Below are 19189 nucleotides of genomic sequence, written 5' to 3' on the forward strand. Positions count from 1 at the left end.
TTTTATAAATCCAATTAATTTGATTTCTTTATTTTTAACCGAAATCGAAACTTTCTCCGAAATTTCCTTAAATTTGAAGTACCGAAATCGAAACCGAAACCGAAATTTGAAACCTTGGGTATCAGCTCTTCTTTATTTTCTTATTACCTCATTCTCTTTGTTACTCTCTAACGTTGATTTAAATTGAGTGTTCAAATCCGCTCTTTATGGCCCCACCCGGGTTTTCTCTCTCCCATATTGAGAGTCGGTGGCACTCTTTCCCGTCCACCATGGGCGCTTTTGCCCGGAGTTTTTCTCTCATCTAAGGCTTTGTGACTCTCCTTTCCCTTCTTTGTACTTCCCTTTCAGTTGTTTGTCTTCCCTTTCAGTTTGTTTCTTGGTTTGTTCCTCTTGATCCCGAGCCACTTTTTTCCAGATCTATTCTTATTCATCCTCTCAAACTAGTTGCTGTACTTGTGCATCGCTTTCACCGACGGCTCTTACCCTTTTCCTTCTTCCATGGCCTATATATGCGTTCCTTGGAGCTCTGATCAAAACAAGGTTTTCCTGCTTGTGCACCCGATGATGCAACAAGGGAGTGAACTCCCTTTGGGTGCCTGTCTCTTCAATCTCTTTATGGATCTCACATTTCTTTCTCTTCAATTGGATTTTCTGGTTGATTTCATAGCAGAAGAAGTTCTCAGAATCGGAGATGGTTTGAGTTCTTTGTTCCTTGATTTTGTATATGAAATTTTGTTCGCTGGGTTCTCTTTGTTTGGAACCGCCATCGGAGCCACTAACGATCTCTGGATTTGGTCTGTTTGTGTTACTGGTTGCTCGTTTCTTCACAGCGGCGCGGCGATTTCTTCTGGTTCTTCGTCGTTGCTGGATTTCTATTTGGCTGACCTAGATTGCGGGCTTGCGTAGTTTGGGCCCACTGTGTTTTTCTGTCTTTTGTTTCGGCCTTTTTCTAGGCCTATGTGGTTTTTTTTTTTTTTGATAAAGAAATTACACATAAGCAACAAAGCTAGATACATTCATCTCTAAGGCAACCATGACCTAGGCGATCAAAAAGGACCGCTCTTGAAATACTAGAGGGAAGTAAATTTCCCTAGTCTTTTTCTCTATTACCAGTTAGTCCTAGGTGTATGTGCACAAGCATCAACAACAAAGTTGGTCTCCCTGAAGATATGCTTGAAAGAGATGGTATTGAATCACAAGCATCAACAACAAAGTCTTTTGCGAACATCTTCTATGATCTGCTGGATTTTCCAAGGGGGATTGATTTTCTTCGTAACTTCATCAATCACAAGCTTGCAATCTCCTTCTGCTTGAATGTCTTTGATGCCTTTACTGGTTGCATGTAAAAGGCCCTCTCTTAAGGCTAAAGCCTCCGCCATGGGAACAGACGCTTTTCCAGCATTCTTGGACATAGCAGCAATAGGGTTACCATAGAAACCTCTTAGAACAAAGCCACAACCAGCTGAGTTACAAGAGACAAAACCATCAACGTTTATTTTAACTGAGTTGGCTTGAGGAGGGTACCATTTGATAGTACCATTGGTTTTTTAAATGGCTCCTCGGGGCATCAAGTGGTTATGATCTGTATAGTTTTTCATCATTGCTGCAGCAGCAGGAACAATAGAAGTTGGATGTTTTCTTATGTTCCTAAAAGTACAGTCATTCCTGGCTTTCTAGATTTGCCAGCATATAGTCAGTGTTTTCATAAACAACTCTTTATCAAAGTTTTTCCTTAAGAATAAAGATTAAACACATTAATATAGCCATCACTCTAGTTGTGAGGAGTGCTCAAATTGATATGATTCCAGATTTCCTTTGCAAAGGGGCAGTCACCGAACAGATGTTCAACTGTTTCATTATCCATGTTGCATAAAGAATAACAATATTCAACGAGGAAATAACGATTTCGTCGTTATTACTTTGGCGGAAAATTATGTAAAACCCGCCAAATTCGATGGTGACAAAACTATGGTTTCCTCGCTAAAAGTTCGTGTTTTACGAGGAATTATTTCCTCGTCAAAAGAAGCAATTATGGAGGAAATAACGATTTCGTCGTTATTACTTTGGCGGAAAATTATGTAAAACCCGCCAAATTCAATGGTGACAAGACTATGGTTTCCTCGCTAAAAGTACGTGTTTTACGAGGAACTATTTCCTCGTCAAAAGAAGCAATTAGGGAGGAAATAACGATTTCATCGTTATTTGTTTGGCGAAAAATTATATAAAACCCACCAAATTCAAGGGCGACAAAAGTATGGTTTCCTCGCTAAAAGTCCGTCTTTTACGAGGAACTATTTTCTCGTCAAAAGAAGCAATTAGGGAGGAAATAATGATTTCGTCGTTATTTGTTTGGCGGAAAATTATGTAAAACCCGCCAAATTCAAGGGCGACAAAAGTATGGTTTCCTCGCTAAAAGTCCATCTTTTACGAGGAACTATTTCGTCGTCAAAAGAAGCAATTTGGGAGGAAATAACGATTTCGTCGTTATTTGTTTGGCGGAAAATTATGTAATTAAAATTGAAGTTTTTATCTTATGTTCACGCACATCCATCGATGGAATATTTACAGACGTGATGTGAAAAAATAAGCACGTTTCGCGGTCGTCATGCCACCGGTCAACTAAGAAGATATACAAGTGACGATGGTTGACCAATTCGATCGGATTCGAAAATAAGGTGAAATTGGCTAAATTTTTTAGCACACTCATAATTTATTGTAATAATCATATCTAACGGTTGGTTTTTCCATTTTCTTTGAATTGATAGAGGTTTCTCTTTAGAGTGTATATGATATAAATATAGGTTTATAAGAGTAACTAAGTTTGACCTAGTTGATCGAATTCGAAACGAGAACCAAATTGACTGAAATTTCTACAACCACCATAAAACATTACAATCTCTCCATCGAGCGGTTGGTTTCTCCAAATTCATTTTCCACTTCATATTTGCTTTAGAATGAAGCTCAACAATTTAAATGCAATGTATAAGTTATACAACTTTAGGAGACAAATTAGTACATACCAACGTATTTGTAATTAAAATTGAAATTTTTATCTTATGTCCAATCACATCCATCGATGAAATATTTACAAACGTGATGTAAAAAAATAAGCACGTTTCGCAGTCGTCACGCCATCGGTCAACCAAGAAAACATACAAATGACTACGGTTGACCAATCCGATCGGGTTCGAAACTATGGTGAAATTGACTAAATTTTTAACCACACGCATAATTTATTGTAATAATCACATCCAACGGTCGGTTTTCTCATTTTCTTTGAATTGATAGAGGTTGCTCTTTGAAATGTATGATACATAAATATAGATTTATAAAAAAATTAGTGTCTATAAATATTTATTATAAATAAAGCCCACAAGGCCCGTCCTGAAAAAGCCATCAAGGCCCGGCCCGAAAAAACCCGCAAGGCCCGCTTTATATGGATGGGCTTGGATCTTTCGATTTACAATAAAGCCTGGCCCGTCATTATTTAAAAATATAGTAAGGCCCGGCCGGACCCGACCCAATCCCGCTATGAATGGGCCGGGCCGGGCCGTATATATATAGAGACACACATATACATATACATATACACAGTCCTTCTCAGGTAAGGATCTTCTTACCTAAGTTTGGGAACGGATTTCCATATTTGACCACTTTTCGATCACATATTCACATCTTAACTGTTCAGTTTTTAGATATATATGAGTAGATCATCTCTGCATATTTTCAGTCAAATCGGTGATCGTTAAGGTATCGAACTAGATTAAATCAATGGACGAATCGAATCTATCCAACATGAACCGTTCATACATATAATTGTAAATCGCAGTTTTGAATGTCTTAACGAGAATTAATTTGGCTGAAAATTTGTAGAAGTGATCTACACATTAGGACCTAAAAACTGAACGGTTGATATGCCAAAATATAATCGAAAAGTGGGTCTAATATCTTATCCCTAAAAAAGACCAAAAAAAGGGATCCCTCACTAGAAGGGCCTTGTGTGTGTGTGTGTGTGTGTATATATATATATATATATATATATATATATGTATGTATACACACACATATATATGTATATGTATATGTATGTGTCTATATATCCCTCACTGCTAATGATCAGCTATTGATAAATGTTACAAATGAAGAGCACAATGATAATGTGATGTCAGCCAGTAATCAAGACCCTCCTACAGGTATATACAATACTATATATATATATTGTTATATTTTGAGAACTAAAATATTTGTGTACATTAATTAAGAATTATGTTAAAGGTCCAACAAAAAAGGTGCGGGGAAAGACAAGAGGAGTGAATGCAGATAAGGTGCTTTCTCAATTGAATGCTAAAATACCTGTCACTCTGACCGAACAAAATGGCAGGCCTACAGGCCCATATGCTGAAATGTTGGCCAATGAAATTGGTTTCACAGTTCGAAACCATGCCCCACTAAATGTGGAAAAATGGAAGAAGATTTCGAAAATTGAAGTGGATAAGTTGGTTAAAAGAATAACGGTGAGTGATGGTTTGTTTTTTTGAAATGTAAGTTTACATTGATTGCTTTAATTAAATATTTTGTTTGACATGAAATTATTTATATGCAGAACAAGTTTGACATTGACATGTCTCTCTCTTGGGTCGAGAGATATGTAATTACAACATGTCAGACTGTATTTTGTAATTTTCGTTATAAGTTGAAGAAACATTTTGAGAAATTTTCAACAATCGAGGAAGCAATTGAAAACAAACACGATGATGTCAAGACTCAGGAAGAATGGGAGTTTCTCTGTGCTCGTTTTTCTAGTGAAAAGTTTCAGGTACAATATTGTTTATTTTTTTTTAACTATTTTTCAACACAGTTCACTTTTTTGTTATATTAGTTTTCTTTTTCATTCAGATTCCAACTAATTGTTTGATATTTCATAATAATTTTTTAGATTCGTTCAGAGAAGAATGCTATAAATAGGTCAAAGTTGACACATCACCACAAAGCTGGGTCAAAGTCATTTATGTCTCACCAAGAGCAAATTGTAAGATATTTATAAATTTTGTTAATAAATTTATAGCTTCAATATATATTTGTAGATGTTAAAAGAATATGTTTGAATGCAATAGGCAGCACAGACTAGAGAGATGCAAGGTGCAATTGATCGCTTTGAAACAGAGTACAAAAGCACTAAAAAAAGGTTGGGACTTGGGAGCAAAAGCAAAGTGGGTAAGTAACTTGTTAACGATGCATACATATGAACAAAAGTTCTATAATGTATATATTTTGACCATGACCATAGGTGAAATTAATATAAATTCCCTAAATATGATTAAATTGATCAGGTTGTAATTGAGAAATTGCATATCATATCCAACTGTATATATTTTTTATTGTAGGATGAAATGATTAAGATGCGAACTGAGACAACTCAACCTGATGGAACTCGGACAATGACAGATGATGAAATTTGTGCAAAAGTCCTCGGAGTCAAATCAGGCTACATCAAGGGTTGTGGTTTTGGCCCTAGACCTCCACCATCAAGAGTCTCTCATTCGTCGAGAAATGAAATGTCTGAAAAGAATAAAGTGTTGCAAGAACAGCTTCAAGAGACCCAACACCTTGTAGGGACTCAACAACAAAAGATTGATGCACAAAATGAGGTGATCCAAAGATTGGAGGAGCAAGCCAAAAAGTTTGAGGAGTTCATAGCTAACTTTTCCAGGCAACATCCATCAAGTTAGTATCTTTATTAGAGAACTTAAACATGGAGAAATAATTTTTTAGATCATCTTGATTTTGTTATTGGTTTTAGACTATTTTTGTTACTCCTTATATTAGGAAACACTTTGATTGTTACTTTGGTTTTATTATTATGAGATTTATTATTGGTTTGACTATTTCAATTAGTTTTAAATATTTTCATGTAATATGGTACAGAACAATCGGTGACAAAACCATATGCATTGTCAACATTTTCCTCGTAATAAGCAATCAATTGTAACGAAAAAGAATTTCCTCGCTATAGGCTATAGAATGTATAACGACGAAAATAAATATCATCGCTATACAATACACAACTTATGACGACAAAAATAAATTTCCTCGTTAAAGATTATAATATATACGACGATGAAAGTAAATTTCATCGCTGTAGGTTATACAACCTAACGACAAAAGTAAAATTCCTCGCTATAGACTATACAACCTACAACGTCAAAAGTAAATTTCCTCGCTATAGACTATACAACTTACAACGACAAAAGTAAATTTCCTCGCTATAGCAAATACTTAACCTACAACGACAAAAGTAAATTTCCTCGCTATAAACCTTATAACCTATATCGACAAATGTAAAGTTCCTCGTCATTGAGTACCTTTGGCGAGGAATACACCATATAACCTACATCGACAAATGTAAATTTCCTCGTCATTGAGTACCTTTAGCGAGGAATAGTTTTCCCTCGTACAAGATATATATAAGGAAGAAAATAAATTTCCTCGTTAAAGATTGCTTATAGTGAGGAAAGACTTCCTTGCCAAAAGATACCTACAACGACGAAAATGTTTTTTCAATTTTTTATTATTTATAATTTCTAAATTATTTACATATCATTAGCGAGGAAATAATACTTTAGCGATGAAATTTATTTTATCGGGAAATATATTTAACGACTATTTTTTGGTCTTCAGACATTTTTAGTGAGAAAAAAGTATGAGTATAGGCGAGGAAAAAATTTGTAGCTAAAGAATAACGGCAAGAAAAAAATATATTCATCGAGAAAAGGGATTGGCGAGGAAATAGTATTTTTCTCGCGGAAACTTTTCTTGACCACCCTACCGCGAGGAACTGGTGACCAAAATATTTTCCTCGCGAAAACACTACGGCGAGGAAATCTCAGTTTTCAGCGACAAATTTGTTCCTCGCAAATTAGCATTTCTGTTGTAGTGGTTCCTGCTGTTCAGGATACCCTTTCAAGCAAAGGAGGAAGATTGTTTATTCTTTGCCCGAAAGAAAGAGGCCTTTCTCAGATACTTTTTCCTCATGATTTGGACCCACCAATTATTTGGCTCATTTAGAATTTTCCATGCAAGTTTTGCTATGGCTGCATTATTGTAATAGGCTACTGGCCTTATCCTTATTCCTCCAACTGACTTGGGGGTGCAAACCTGGTTCAAAGCAACTGGAGGGCATTTAGCACTTGAACCCCAAAAGAACTCTCTGGCTTCCTTGTCTATGTTCTAGGCCTATGTGGTTATTTTCCTTCAGTTTGTGTTGTGTTCCAACAATTTTGTTTACTGGGTTTACTAGTTTGTAATTCTAGTTTGTTGCAATAAAATTTGTTATGTTGTTTATTCAACAAAAAAAAAAAAGTTGTTATGTTGTTTGTCAAAAAAAAAAAAATCTCTCTCTTTACGTATCCTTCACCTAATTCATCAATGTTACTGGCCCAATAAGAGCCCACTTCAAGGCATTTGACCCAAGGTAGTAAGTATAAGATAAAAGTTGTCACAATTGGTAAAAAAAAAATATTATAACTCCAAAGGCATCAAATACTAGTCAATTTTCTACAATAAGAAGAAAACGAAGATTGTGGAATATAAAGCCACTGCTTCTCCGAAACATGGTTCATTGTCGAAAGTTGGATGGCTTATTGCACATAATTAGCTGAAATTAATCCCGACCCTAACTTGAGTTTACAAAAGTTCATTGCTATGATTGAAATATTGAACCTCTGCTTCCACCAGAATTTTCTTAAAACAACTCATCTCCCTGTCAATCAAGTGAGTTGTAATTTAAAGTTTTATCTCAAAAGGCTTCAATACTACTAACAGTGAACCATTAAATCAATTTTGTATATTGTTACTGTCATTTTTTCCTATGCGGATGCAACATTTCCCACCAACCTTCATCTCTTGAGTTATGTGTTTGACAACTCCACTTTCAGTGAGGATTTTCTCAATATACATACCAAAGTGGTAATTCGCTGAAGGGACTGGATAGATATGACTAGGAGACTTGAGAAAATCCTCATTGAAAGTTTTCGATCACATCGTAAAATGTCTCTTATTTCCTATGTGAAAACTTTCATCGCACATTCTTAATTGGGAAAATTTCACAAACAGTACACCAAGTAAAGGCCACTAATAATTCTTATACATAAAGTTCCAAACCGATCATTTTGGTACACGGACTCTCGAGCCCAACCCACTATGTAGACAGGACGTCAATGACGCTGTTAACTCTAATGCCATTATGCATCTGTCAAAGAGTAATTTAGTACTCTCACACTCTGGCTCATTTTTTTGGTTTAAAAAAAAAATCTCCTGATCTCCTCTAACTCTCTCTCTCTCTCTCTCTCTCTCTCTCTCTCTCTCTCTCTCTCTCTCTCTCTCTCTCTCTCTCTCTCTCTCTCTCTCTCTCTCTCTCTCTCTCTCTCTCCCCCTCCCCCTCCCACATACCCAAACCCAGAAACCTCGACCCCGGCGACCATCGCATCTCCTCCACCTTCCAAATCCATACCCACCAAACTTAACCCCACTTCTAATCCCATCAAAACCCTAATTCTAATCCCAGCCCCATCCCCACCACAATCCCTACGCCCATCTCCGGATCCACCACATCTGCCTCCGTCAGCCCAACAGTTCTCACTCCTTGCCTGGCCTTCAACCTCGCCTTTTCCGTCACCGGAAACTGATTCCACTCTGGCTTCCAGGGCCGGGTCCGGCTGTACACCGGGTTTTACGTCCTGTATGACCATAATATTCTCTCCTCTTATTCTTCGAGCAAAGCTTCGATGCTCTCTTCCCGCACTCTCATCACAACCTCTTAGGATTTTCTAGCAAATTGAGATGTAGAGAGAGAGAGAGAATCGCAGAGATGAAGGTGAGGAGAGAGAAATTGGGTCTGAGAAGATGGGTATGCGTGTGATTGATTGGTTTTGATGATGATGAAGAAGAAAGATTCAATTGGAATTGGAATTGGGTTTTTGGATGATGAGCTGCAAGATGGATTACGATCTAGTCATTCGAGGTCTTGGGCGGCTTGGTGGCGGAGCAAGTCGGGTTCTGGTCAAGGAGGACAGGAAGAGGCAGTGAGAACCCGGAGTTGTTGTTGTTGTTGAACACCGGGATTAGGATTATGGTAATGGTTGTTGATTCAGCAGAGGTGAAAAAGCTGTGGATTGATTAGGTTGGAATTGCAGAGGTGATCAGGATTGGGAGGGAGGAAGAGAGATGGGTGCCCATAGTGAGAGAGAGAGAGAGAGAGAGAGAGAGAGAGAGAGAGAGAGAGAGAGAGAGAGAGAGAGAGAGAGAGAGAGAGAGAGCACTGGGTGCCCAGAGAAAGAAAGTCGGGTGCTCAGAGTAAAAAACTAAAAAGACCATAATACCCCTCAAATTAACAGCGTCATTGACGTCGTGTCTACATAGTGGGTCGGGCTCGAGAGTCCGTGTACCAAAATGATCGGTTTGGAACTTTATGTATAAAAATTATTAGTGGCCTTTACTTGATGTACTGTTTGTGAAATTTTCCCATTCTTAATATATATCAAGCCACACAACCCAACAATATTAGCCACCGAACTCATTGTTTTGTTTTAGCCTGGAAACCACAAATCGACGTGTATGCAGCCTAGAACTTGCATATTCCCGAAAAGAAAAAGGGAAAAGTAGCAACTGCAAATGCAGTGGAGGGGAAGGGAGGCAGGAGGCAGTATTTACTGACTGGTGTTGCAATACGCAACTAAGCATGCTTTCTTTGTACACACTACAGTACTACACACCTGCAAAATTGGGTCCTCCATTCTGCCTTTTATTGTTTACAGTTTTGTTATTTTGTGCGGATGAAAAAGATTCTAAGAGGTTGCCCATGTGAACCTTTGCTACCACCTCTTCTGTCCGAATTCAACTAGCTAGGACCACTTTTATGTCTCCTTGCAGAGACCACCCCTCACTACTATTCTTGGTCCAAGTCTAATTAAGTCTAGGACTAGGATATCACCACCCTACCTACCTTCAAAACCAGTGGCCAAAAGTCACCGTCACGGCCTCACCCAGAATCAATAGTGTATGGTTTCTCCCTCTGGCTTCTCACAAGTAATAGTTTTAGCTATGTAGACATTGCAAGAGGAATTTAGCATGCATGTAGGATTGTAGGGTCTAATTGTTACAAAAACCCTGAACCTCAAATCCTTGCATAAACTGAATATAAGCAAATGGATTCATGAGGGTTTAACCGAAACACATACTTATGCTCCGGATTCATCTAGACATGAAAATCTATTCCGGAATCTGTTTCGGAATATGTTTCAAGGACAGTGACACGCGCGAATTAGTATATGCAGAAAGGAAGACATGATTAAAGTCGAATTCTTGCTAATTGGGATAGTGAGGATAAGCTCCCTATCAGTAAAGTTGTGATCCCTACTATATTTAAGAGTAATCTTTAGATTATGTAAAGATAAAGATAGTAACTCGAGGTTTGCTGATGTATAACAAGGTATTTTATCATGTCAAGAAATGTTGGATGTGGATCCAATAATAAAATTGTCTTATATAACTAGGGAATTTGAATACAAATAGACCTAAAACATAGAGAAGGCAAAAAAATCTATATATTCTAGATATTCATGGACTCTCAGATACAACTTCTGAGTTTGGAATCTTATAAGAAAAATACAAAGAATATAAAGATATACTCAAACTTGTAAAATGAAATGACAATGACGGGTAAAATTCACCAAAAATTGATGCAGTTTTCATCATTCAAAAATTCATAGCACGCTACATTAACACCCTTTGAACTTAATTTTGCTATACCAGCAAACATTGGATTAAATTATTTTCTTGCATGATTGTGCCGCTGCTAGCATGATATCCATTCGAATTGGAAAACAGACTCAATCCTCAACTGAAACTCTCACGATAAATGTGGTTGGTTACCTATGACAAACACATCTGTAGTGGTAAGCACTATTGATCGGGTCATTTCCTTCTACTGGGACTTGCTCAGCTCTGCACTTGTACTTGCATCCTCTGCATTCATTATAAGTACATGTTGGTGCTGTGGATCCAATCATCAGTCTCCTTGCGTAGTTCTTCTTTTCCTCACTACCCTATATGCCCTCAAATAAATAAAAGAATTACCCCACAAAATTTAAGAAAATGAAAAGCAAAAAAAATTGCTCCTAATGAAGCTAATTAATTATTTACTGGGTTTACCTGCTTAAGTTGTTCTCCTTTTGAAGGAGAGGAACCATAGACCCTTTGATGGTTTTGGAGTGCTGCTACTTGAGTTCTGGATCCTGCAGCAAACAATGAAGTAAACCAAAAGTTCGGTTAGTTTGTAAGCATAAAATCAAAATGTAGACTTGGCATATGTGAATAAAGCTATCAATGCAATATACTGGTGGTTTGGAGAGAGAGAAAGGAAGAAAATTTGTTCAAGTAATGGACACCCAATTAATTTCAAACAAATCTGGAAAAACCCAGAAGCTGGGAGTTTAATATATTGGCAAAATCTTGTAGAAGGGGTGTACACTATGAAAAAAAAAGAATCTTGATGAGAGGGGTGAGAAAGAAACTTGAAGTTAGAGTAGTGAAATATTACCTTGTATAACATAAGTTGCAAAGATTAATGTGAAAAGCAGTACTAAGAGTAATTTAGGAGGTATTCTAGCTCTGGCCATTTTTCTCAAACTCCTTTGGAGTTTTGGAGTTTTGGAGTTGGAATAACTAGGAGTGAGAAAGATGAAATATATGTGGTCAATATACAAGTAGAAGGATAAGAGAGGGAGGTATTGAAATCAGCCAGGCAGCTAGAAACTCCTCTCAGCTGTAGTAGTTAGCAGTAGTGAGCATATGAGAGTAGGGGCAAAATCTGCAGCAGAGTGACTCAGAGTCAGAGGGGGGACTGGGGAGCACACTTAAAAATGGCCCCTAAACCAGTGGGGCTAATCACCAGAATGGAATCTTATGAAGAAATGACCAACCTGCCATTTGCTTTTGATATGAATATTCGCTTTGCTCCTCGTTGTTTGAAGGGTGGAAGGGGGATTTTCAGTTGGGGCAAATCATTTGACTTGCCTCTAGAAGCTTGGAGAAATGAAAGATGTTCAGTGAACAGTGAAATCAATCGTTGTTCTTTGTTTTGAGCGAGAAATTATTCAATGAAGAATGTAGAATCCAGATTGTTTCATCTTGTATGGTCGAGCTTGCTTAACCTACGATTTAAAAAAAGGATGAACAGTTGACAAAGGATTATATTTCAGACTTGGGAAATTGATGTTAATAAAGATGTCTGTTTTAATATTTCACGTGTTCCCTAGTGATATATTGGTAAGTTATAATTCTAATATTGTAAAGATTATGAATTCTCACTGACATATGTAAAGGTGGGGTGAACTTAAAATTTTTTTTTTAAAAAAAGTGCAACATTTCACGTGCTTTCAAAAGAAATGAAAATAATTGGGTATTGGGTATATATTTTTTTGGTCTAGCTGCCTACCTCCTTGGTTATCTTTGACTTCTAATCTCATTCATTGATTCGAAATCTGAAAGGTCTATAATTATCCATCTCAGCACTCAGACTATAAATTACACAAAACTTAAAGTTTCAAAGCAAATGGCGTCTTTTTTGCCATTCTTTCCGTCAATCTCGCATCTTCTTCTTCTCCTCCTTCTGACATTTTGTTCTCTGTCACTTTCTCTCTTCTACCTGAAACTTTCTCTCTTCTACCTGAAACTTTCTCTCTTCTACATGGGTTTTAGATCTAATTAATTTCAATTTTCTCAGGTTTACTAAATTTCAGATATTTTAATAGGCTAATGGAACTGTGAGGTATCAAACTCATAAGTCATAATCGTTTTGAAGTCGATATCACAATCATGGACTCGGCTTCTCTGCTTGGATTCTCTTTGCTATAATCTGCTTGGATATCAATGTGAGCTCGCCACGTCAGCACATCTCAATCCAAGGGCTATTAAGCTGACAACACACAAAGAGAGACTCTCTCTCTAACGATCTGAAATAGTTGACGTTAAGGATTTTTCAAGTTTCCCTCCAACATTTTTCACCTTCTGCTAGTTCCCTCCAATCAGACTTCCTCTACAAACCCAGCTGATACGTCTCTTATTCTTCACTAACGATCACTCTTTGTCTCAGTCCAAATTTCATTCATCTTTGGATTCAGTCTTTAGGAGCTGGTACTTTGATTTCATCATTCAGGTATTTGTATGTAGCTCTTTAGCATTGATCTTACGGATCATGATCTTACGGATCATGATCTTATCCCATTTAGCTTTTTAGTTTTGGGTTTTGGTTCTTTGAAATCTCAGTCTTGTATCCATGGGTGTTTATCCTATTAAAGTATTCTATGTATATATGTTTAGCTAAGACATGATTCAATCATTCTTATTCTCTTGATCTGATTCTATGGTTTGTCATATCAGGAACTTCCATTTTTTTGTTTTGTTTCAGAGCTAAAAACTGAACAGAGTACCGAAACAGAGTAGCATAGCATATAAGCCAAACTTCATAGCATGATCCATTTTGCTTCTGAATTTGATTGGAATGTTAATACAGATTTTATATGTTATAGATTGAAAATAAATGATTGAATGGAGGCTATGGATAGAGATGACTCGACTAGTCCAGATTACAAGCCAAGGAATGGTATGGAGTTTGACTCGGAAGAATTAGCATATGAGTTTTATAACATGTATGGGCGAAGAGTTGGGTTTAGTATTAGAAGACATACACATTACAAGAACAAGCATTCTGGTAAGCTCATCTCAAGAATATTTGTTTGTTCTAAAGAAGGTTTACGTACAATAGATAAGCGAGACCATTTGACTAAGAATCCTCGAGCGGAGACACGAACAAGTTGTGATGCTAAAATGATCATTAAGTTGGATAAATCAAGTGGTAGGTACAGAGTTGTTCAATTTGAAGAAACTCACAGCCATGATCTTGTAATACAAGAGTGTGCTCACATGCTACCATCTCAACGAAATGTAACTTCTTCACAAGGAGCTGAGATGGAATTGGTACAAGATTCTGGAATCCCACTGAAGCTTTCATTCGAGTTAATGGGCAGAGAAGTTGGTGGAAGAGAGGCTCTTGGATTCACTAAACAAGATCAGAAAAATTATCTTCAATCTCAAAGGCAAAAGAAATTGGCATATGGAGAAGCAGGATGCTTATTAAAATACTTCCAAAATCAAGCATTAGAAAATCCCTCATTTTTCTATGCTGCGCAATTGGATAGTGATGAGCAAATAACAAATATTTTTTGGGCTGATGCTAGGATGATACTTGATTATGGTTTATTTGGTGATGTTGTGAGTTTTGACACTACATACAGAACTAATGAAGCCAATCGTCCATTTGGAGTATTTGTGGGATTTAATCATCATCGTGAAACTGTAATCTTTGGGGCAGCAATGATGTATGATGAAACTGTTGATTCGTTTACATGGTTATTTGAGACGTTTTTGGAGGCAATGTCTAACAAGGCTCCAAAGTCAATTTTTACGGATCAGGATGCTGCAATGGCTAAAGCTACTGCAAATGTGATGCCTAACACATATCACTTGCTTTGCACATGGCACATAATGCAAAATGTCATTAAGAAAGCAAGTAGTATATTCAAGGGTGATGAACAGATCACCACCTTCTTATCAAAATGTATGAATAACTATGAAGAGGAGGATGAGTTCCTAGTTGTGTGGGAAGGAATGCTTAATGAATATAGTGCGCATGAAAATCCTTGGTTAAGTAGTATATTCCGTTTAAAGGAGAAATGGGCAAAACCATATGTCAAGTGGGCATGGTCTGCTGGAATGCATAGCACCCAATTAAGTGAGAGTTTCAATGCTAGCCTAAAACCATATGTTAAGTCAGACTATGATGTGGTTCAGTTTTTCAAGCACTTTGATAGATTGCTCAATGATAAGCGGTATAAAGAGTTAGAGGCCGAGTATGCTTTGTGCTACAAGTTACCTGCTATTGGGATATTTTCTTCAATGGTGATCAAGGCTGGAAATATCTACACTAAAGCTGTTTTTGAAAAATTCCAGATTCAGTATGAGAAGGCCCTTGATTACAACTTAGTCGGATGTATTCAAGATGGTGATGACATTGTGTATAAAGTTGCCTTTAATGGTCATCCAAAGAAGAGATGTGTTAGGGTGAAGAAAGACCAGTCTGTAACATGTAGTTGCAGGTTGTTTGAGATTGAAGGTATTCTGTGCCGCCATGCAATAAAAATCCTTACTAACTACATGAATGTCAAAGAAATTCCTGATCAGTATATTCTAAAAAGATGGACAAGAAAAGCAAGATCAGAAAGAGTGAAAGACATGTATGGCCAAGACATCCAAGTAGATACCAACCTACAACAAACATCTTGGTACAAGTCTCTAAGTTCCATATCGACCAAGATTTCATCTCGGGCAGCTGAGAGAGAAGAGACATTTAAGTTTGCTGTTCAGAAATTGAGAGAACTAAGCAAAGCTATTGAAGACATGTTATGTTCAAAAATGGATACATTACATCTTGGTAAGGATGACCATATTACACCTCCCAGCAATGATGTGATTGAGGGTATTAATCTGGCCAAAAGTAACTCAGATAAGGCAAAAGTTGTTCAAGCCAAGGGATTCAAGAAAAGGGAGAGTGCTCGAGGAAGAAAAAAAAGAATTATAGGTGATTTTGAAAAAAGTTTGGCCAAGAATCGAAAAGGGAGAACTCTTGATACAGAAAAGTCATCTAGTTCTGATTCAACCAAGGTATTTTGTTTTCGTAAAATTTGTTCATCTAGTTCAAGAAAACCAAGGTATTTCGTTTTCTTAAAAGTTATTCATGTTTTTTCTTTTTTCATTTCGGCAGTCTGGAAATTGTGGTGCTCCAATTCCAATGTTATGGATGCCATTTCAAGAATCTCAAAGTTTTAGTTACCAAGCATTACTTAACTCTCAAGATTTTCCAGATGATGGGACACAAGATGGTGATGAATGATTTTAAGGATGAGTTCAGTTTCAAGCATTATTTTTGCCATCTTTGGGGAAGCATATCACAGAATCATGTAGATATTAGGCTTTGTACAGTTTCTGCAGTTTCTGGAATTTTTGTGCAGTTTCTGGTCTTTTTCTGCAGTTTCTGGAATTTTTGTGCAGTTTCTGGTCTTTTTCTGCAGTTTCGGAGTTTCATCAGTTTGTTAGGCTTTTTGGGGCCGCTGATCAATTTCTGGAACTGCTTTTGTTGTTCATTCATGTAGTGGAACAAAGATGCTATTTTGATCCAAGTTATTTAACTCTGTGCTTTTATAGTTTAAGCATTACCTATTTGATAATGAACTGTACAAGCCTTAGTTTTATGTATTTCGTAGCCAATTCCAAATAGCCAGATCAGTTTGCCACTTTCTGCTCAATTTGTTTTTCTGCTCAATTTGTTGTGTACATGTTTTAGTTTTGATCCACTTTCTGCAGTTTCGAAGTGTTCATATTCAGTAGCTTAACAAGGAGGCAATCACTTAAAACACATTTTTGTTCTTCAAACCTGCTTCTTTGGTACACCTATTGACAAAGCTAGTTACTTTACTTAAACAAGCTTGAGAACTTTGAATTGGCATATGGCTGAAATCTCATGTAAATAATACTCTGCAGAATTTCTTCATACATACAAACTTTTCATATTAATTCACTCCAAATTGGAGTCTTGCACAATCTTTTCATACATAGAAACTTAACAATTTACTCAACAATTTACTCCAAGTTGGAGCCATGGCCAAAAGTAAAAGTTTACACATTCACCAAAACCCAACAACCTTCAACAATAACATTAGCTCCAATTTGTTAACATCATCAGCTCTACTTCCATATCCTAACCAACATGTGGTGCTCTAATTTTCATTCCTTCACGGGATCTTTCGTTGTAGAGATCAATGCGAGTCCTGCAACAACATGGCTTCTTGTACAGATTGTCATTGACAACATGAGCATGATAAACCTGATAAGGTGAAGATGAATAACATTAGCTTCAAAGACTTCATGATTTTTAAATGCAAGATAACATAAGCTATGAAGGTGAAGATGAATAACATCCAACTTACAAACCAACTTCAGCATTTTCTCTCTTAGTCTGACCAAAAGTTTCGAAATTGGTAAAATTACAACATCTATACGAAATCCTTACAAATTTCCAATCTTTCCTCTACTTCACACCAATGGTACCCTCCTACTCCAAATCAAAGCTCAGGGCGTACAAATGCATTATTTTTTTTCCACACTTAACTCATCAATCAACAATGAAAGTCCCTCAAAACAGACCAACCCAGATGATAAAATGCTTAATACAGATGGTATAACAGAAACAATATGCAGAACAAACAAAATGGTAATCATAACAGACCTGAGAAAACGCATCAACAAAATAGTCATCTTCAAATTCGATCTACTGCATCAACAAAACAATTTAGAATTCACTCCTACAACCTCCCAACAAAATACCCCCAAATCCAATAAATTGAAATACACCCAAATCAATTTGATTCAACGAACAACATAACACGGGATGGTGAGGAGAAGGAGGAAATTGGGCGAAGAGAGAGAGGGAGATGTCAGGAGTTGAGAGATCGCTATCGATTCAGTTCATGACTAGATCGTGAGGGGAAGGAGGAAAGGGGAAGGAGGAAATTGGGCGAAGCGAGAGAAAGAGGGATTGAGTCGAGGACTTGTTGACGTTAATCAACTATTTCAGATCGTTAGAGAGATAGTCTCTCTTTGTGTGTTGTCAGCTTAATAGCCCTTGGATTGAGATGTGCTGACGTGGCGAGCTCACATTGATATCCAAGCAGATTATAGCAAAGAGAATCCAAGCAGAGAAGCCGAGTCCCACAATCATCTGGCAGAGATTATATAGATTTCCAAATCTGCGTCACGTGTTTTACATCTTCTCAAAAGTAAAAAAATCCTGAGTGGTAATGGTTGGTCATTAACCCATCTACACGTTCTGGGTTGCTTTCCTCAGGTCATCACACAAACAATTAATTTCTTTTTCTATAGATTTGTAATCAATGACAAACATAAATCAGCCCAAAGCATCATCTTTTTTTTTTTTTTTGGGAATGAAGCCAAAGCATCATTGAGAAACCCAACTTGTTTATTATTTGAGGACTCATCTGGTCTTCTCTGAGCATCAAGTTACTGCAGCGGCATGACAACTACCTGGAACAAATAACTGATTCAAAGAAAAATCTTTCTTGGAGGTCCCATAACGTATTTCTTGGAGTTTTAATTGGACATGGAATCTTGGATTGAAGCGTCCCACGAACATAATATATATATATATATATATATATATATATATATATATATATATATATATTGATCTAATCGACGAACATAATCGTGAATTCAAAGATGGTAAAGTTCTATTGCCAAAAAAAAAAAGATGGTAAAGTTCTCTATTTCTGATGAGGGGAGAAAGAAATCAATTAACGTTTAAACAACAAAACAAACGGCGTTTGCAGGTGTTATCCTATTAAATGAGGTTTTAAACTTACTAGGAATGAGGCCCGCGCGTTGCTACGGGATTTTATCGTCAATCGATCTAGAATGCAATGTTATTTATTTACATTGCGAGATGAGTAATAATTTGCTCAATTTAGATAAATAACAATTTGCTTTACTCACTCTTAATAACAATTGAAACCATTCTAAATGAAGAAACTTTGATGAACATAATATTAAGGATAGGGTCCTTAATCTTAAACAATCAATTAACACAAATTTCTCTATAGAATTGAAAGTTTATGATAATATTTACAATATAATTTGAATTCAGTGTGATGAAATTAGAAGGTGTTTCAAGGTCACTATAACTCTCTCCCTTTCACTCTATATCAAGATTGTAAACAACATCAGAATAAAACGCCCAAATATTCAACAGATCAAATCGAAAATTCACAATCACAGCCCAGAAAGAACTAACCGCTGAGATGATGAGGTGAGAATCCCCTTTCCTGAATCTCTCTCTATCTCTCTCTCTCTCCTTTTTCTGCTTGACGGGTTTCTGGACTTTATGTGGCAACCCGAAATTGTCAGCTAATTTCGGTATATATAGAGCCTTCTGTCAGTGTAACAGAGGCTTCCAGATTTGTAGATAGAAGACTCTTTTCGGTGTAAATTAAAGCTTCTTCTT

The 19189-nt window shown here is 36.8% G+C and overlaps 3 protein-coding genes across 3 annotated transcripts; 2 read left to right on the forward strand and 1 right to left on the reverse strand.

Moving 5' to 3' along the window:
* Positions 1–4162: 4162 nt before the first annotated feature.
* On the forward strand, positions 4163–5709 carry LOC133737688 (uncharacterized). The gene is made up of 6 exons (XM_062165196.1): positions 4163–4193; positions 4276–4514; positions 4604–4816; positions 4937–5029; positions 5115–5214; positions 5385–5709. Exons 1-6 carry the CDS (start codon positions 4163–4165, stop codon positions 5387–5389), a joined length of 681 nt encoding a protein of 226 aa, XP_062021180.1. The 3' UTR covers positions 5390–5709.
* Positions 5710–10520: 4811 nt separating this feature from the next.
* Positions 10521–11899, reverse strand: LOC133740733 (EPIDERMAL PATTERNING FACTOR-like protein 9). Its single transcript, XM_062168677.1, has 3 exons — positions 11597–11899; positions 11209–11291; positions 10521–11102 (listed from the first exon to the last, which is right to left on the reverse strand). Exons 1-3 carry the CDS (start codon positions 11673–11675, stop codon positions 10926–10928), a joined length of 339 nt encoding a protein of 112 aa, XP_062024661.1. The 5' UTR covers positions 11676–11899; the 3' UTR covers positions 10521–10925.
* Positions 11900–13605: 1706 nt separating this feature from the next.
* LOC133737689 (protein FAR1-RELATED SEQUENCE 5-like) lies at positions 13606–16006 on the forward strand. Its single transcript, XM_062165197.1, has 2 exons — positions 13606–15777; positions 15878–16006. The coding sequence occupies exons 1-2, from the start codon at positions 13606–13608 to the stop codon at positions 16004–16006; spliced, it is 2301 nt and encodes a 766-aa protein (XP_062021181.1).
* The last annotated feature ends 3183 nt before the right edge of the window (positions 16007–19189 follow it).

This window comes from Rosa rugosa, chromosome 3 (genome assembly GCF_958449725.1).
Source record: "Rosa rugosa chromosome 3, drRosRugo1.1, whole genome shotgun sequence".
In the NCBI taxonomy this organism is placed as follows: Eukaryota; Viridiplantae; Streptophyta; class Magnoliopsida; order Rosales; family Rosaceae; genus Rosa; species Rosa rugosa.

Coding starts and splice junctions, on each gene's coding strand:
- LOC133737688 (XM_062165196.1), top strand. CDS start 4,163: ATGTCAGCCAGTAATCAAGACCCTCCTACAG. Junction 4,194..4,275: donor TAATCAAGACCCTCCTACAG/GTATATACAATA, acceptor ATTATGTTAAAG/GTCCAACAAAAAAGGTGCGG. Junction 4,817..4,936: donor TTTCTAGTGAAAAGTTTCAG/GTACAATATTGT, acceptor ATAATTTTTTAG/ATTCGTTCAGAGAAGAATGC.
- LOC133737689 (XM_062165197.1), top strand. CDS start 13,606: ATGGAGGCTATGGATAGAGATGACTCGACTAGTCCAGATTACAAGCCA. Junction 15,778..15,877: donor CTAGTTCTGATTCAACCAAG/GTATTTTGTTTT, acceptor TCATTTCGGCAG/TCTGGAAATTGTGGTGCTCC.
- LOC133740733 (XM_062168677.1), bottom strand. CDS start 11,675: ATGGCCAGAGCTAGAATACCTCCTAAATTACTCTTAGTACTGCTTTTC. Junction 11,292..11,596: donor TGCAACTTATGTTATACAAG/GTAATATTTCAC, acceptor TGTTTGCTGCAG/GATCCAGAACTCAAGTAGCA. Junction 11,103..11,208: donor AAGGAGAACAACTTAAGCAG/GTAAACCCAGTA, acceptor GAGGGCATATAG/GGTAGTGAGGAAAAGAAGAA.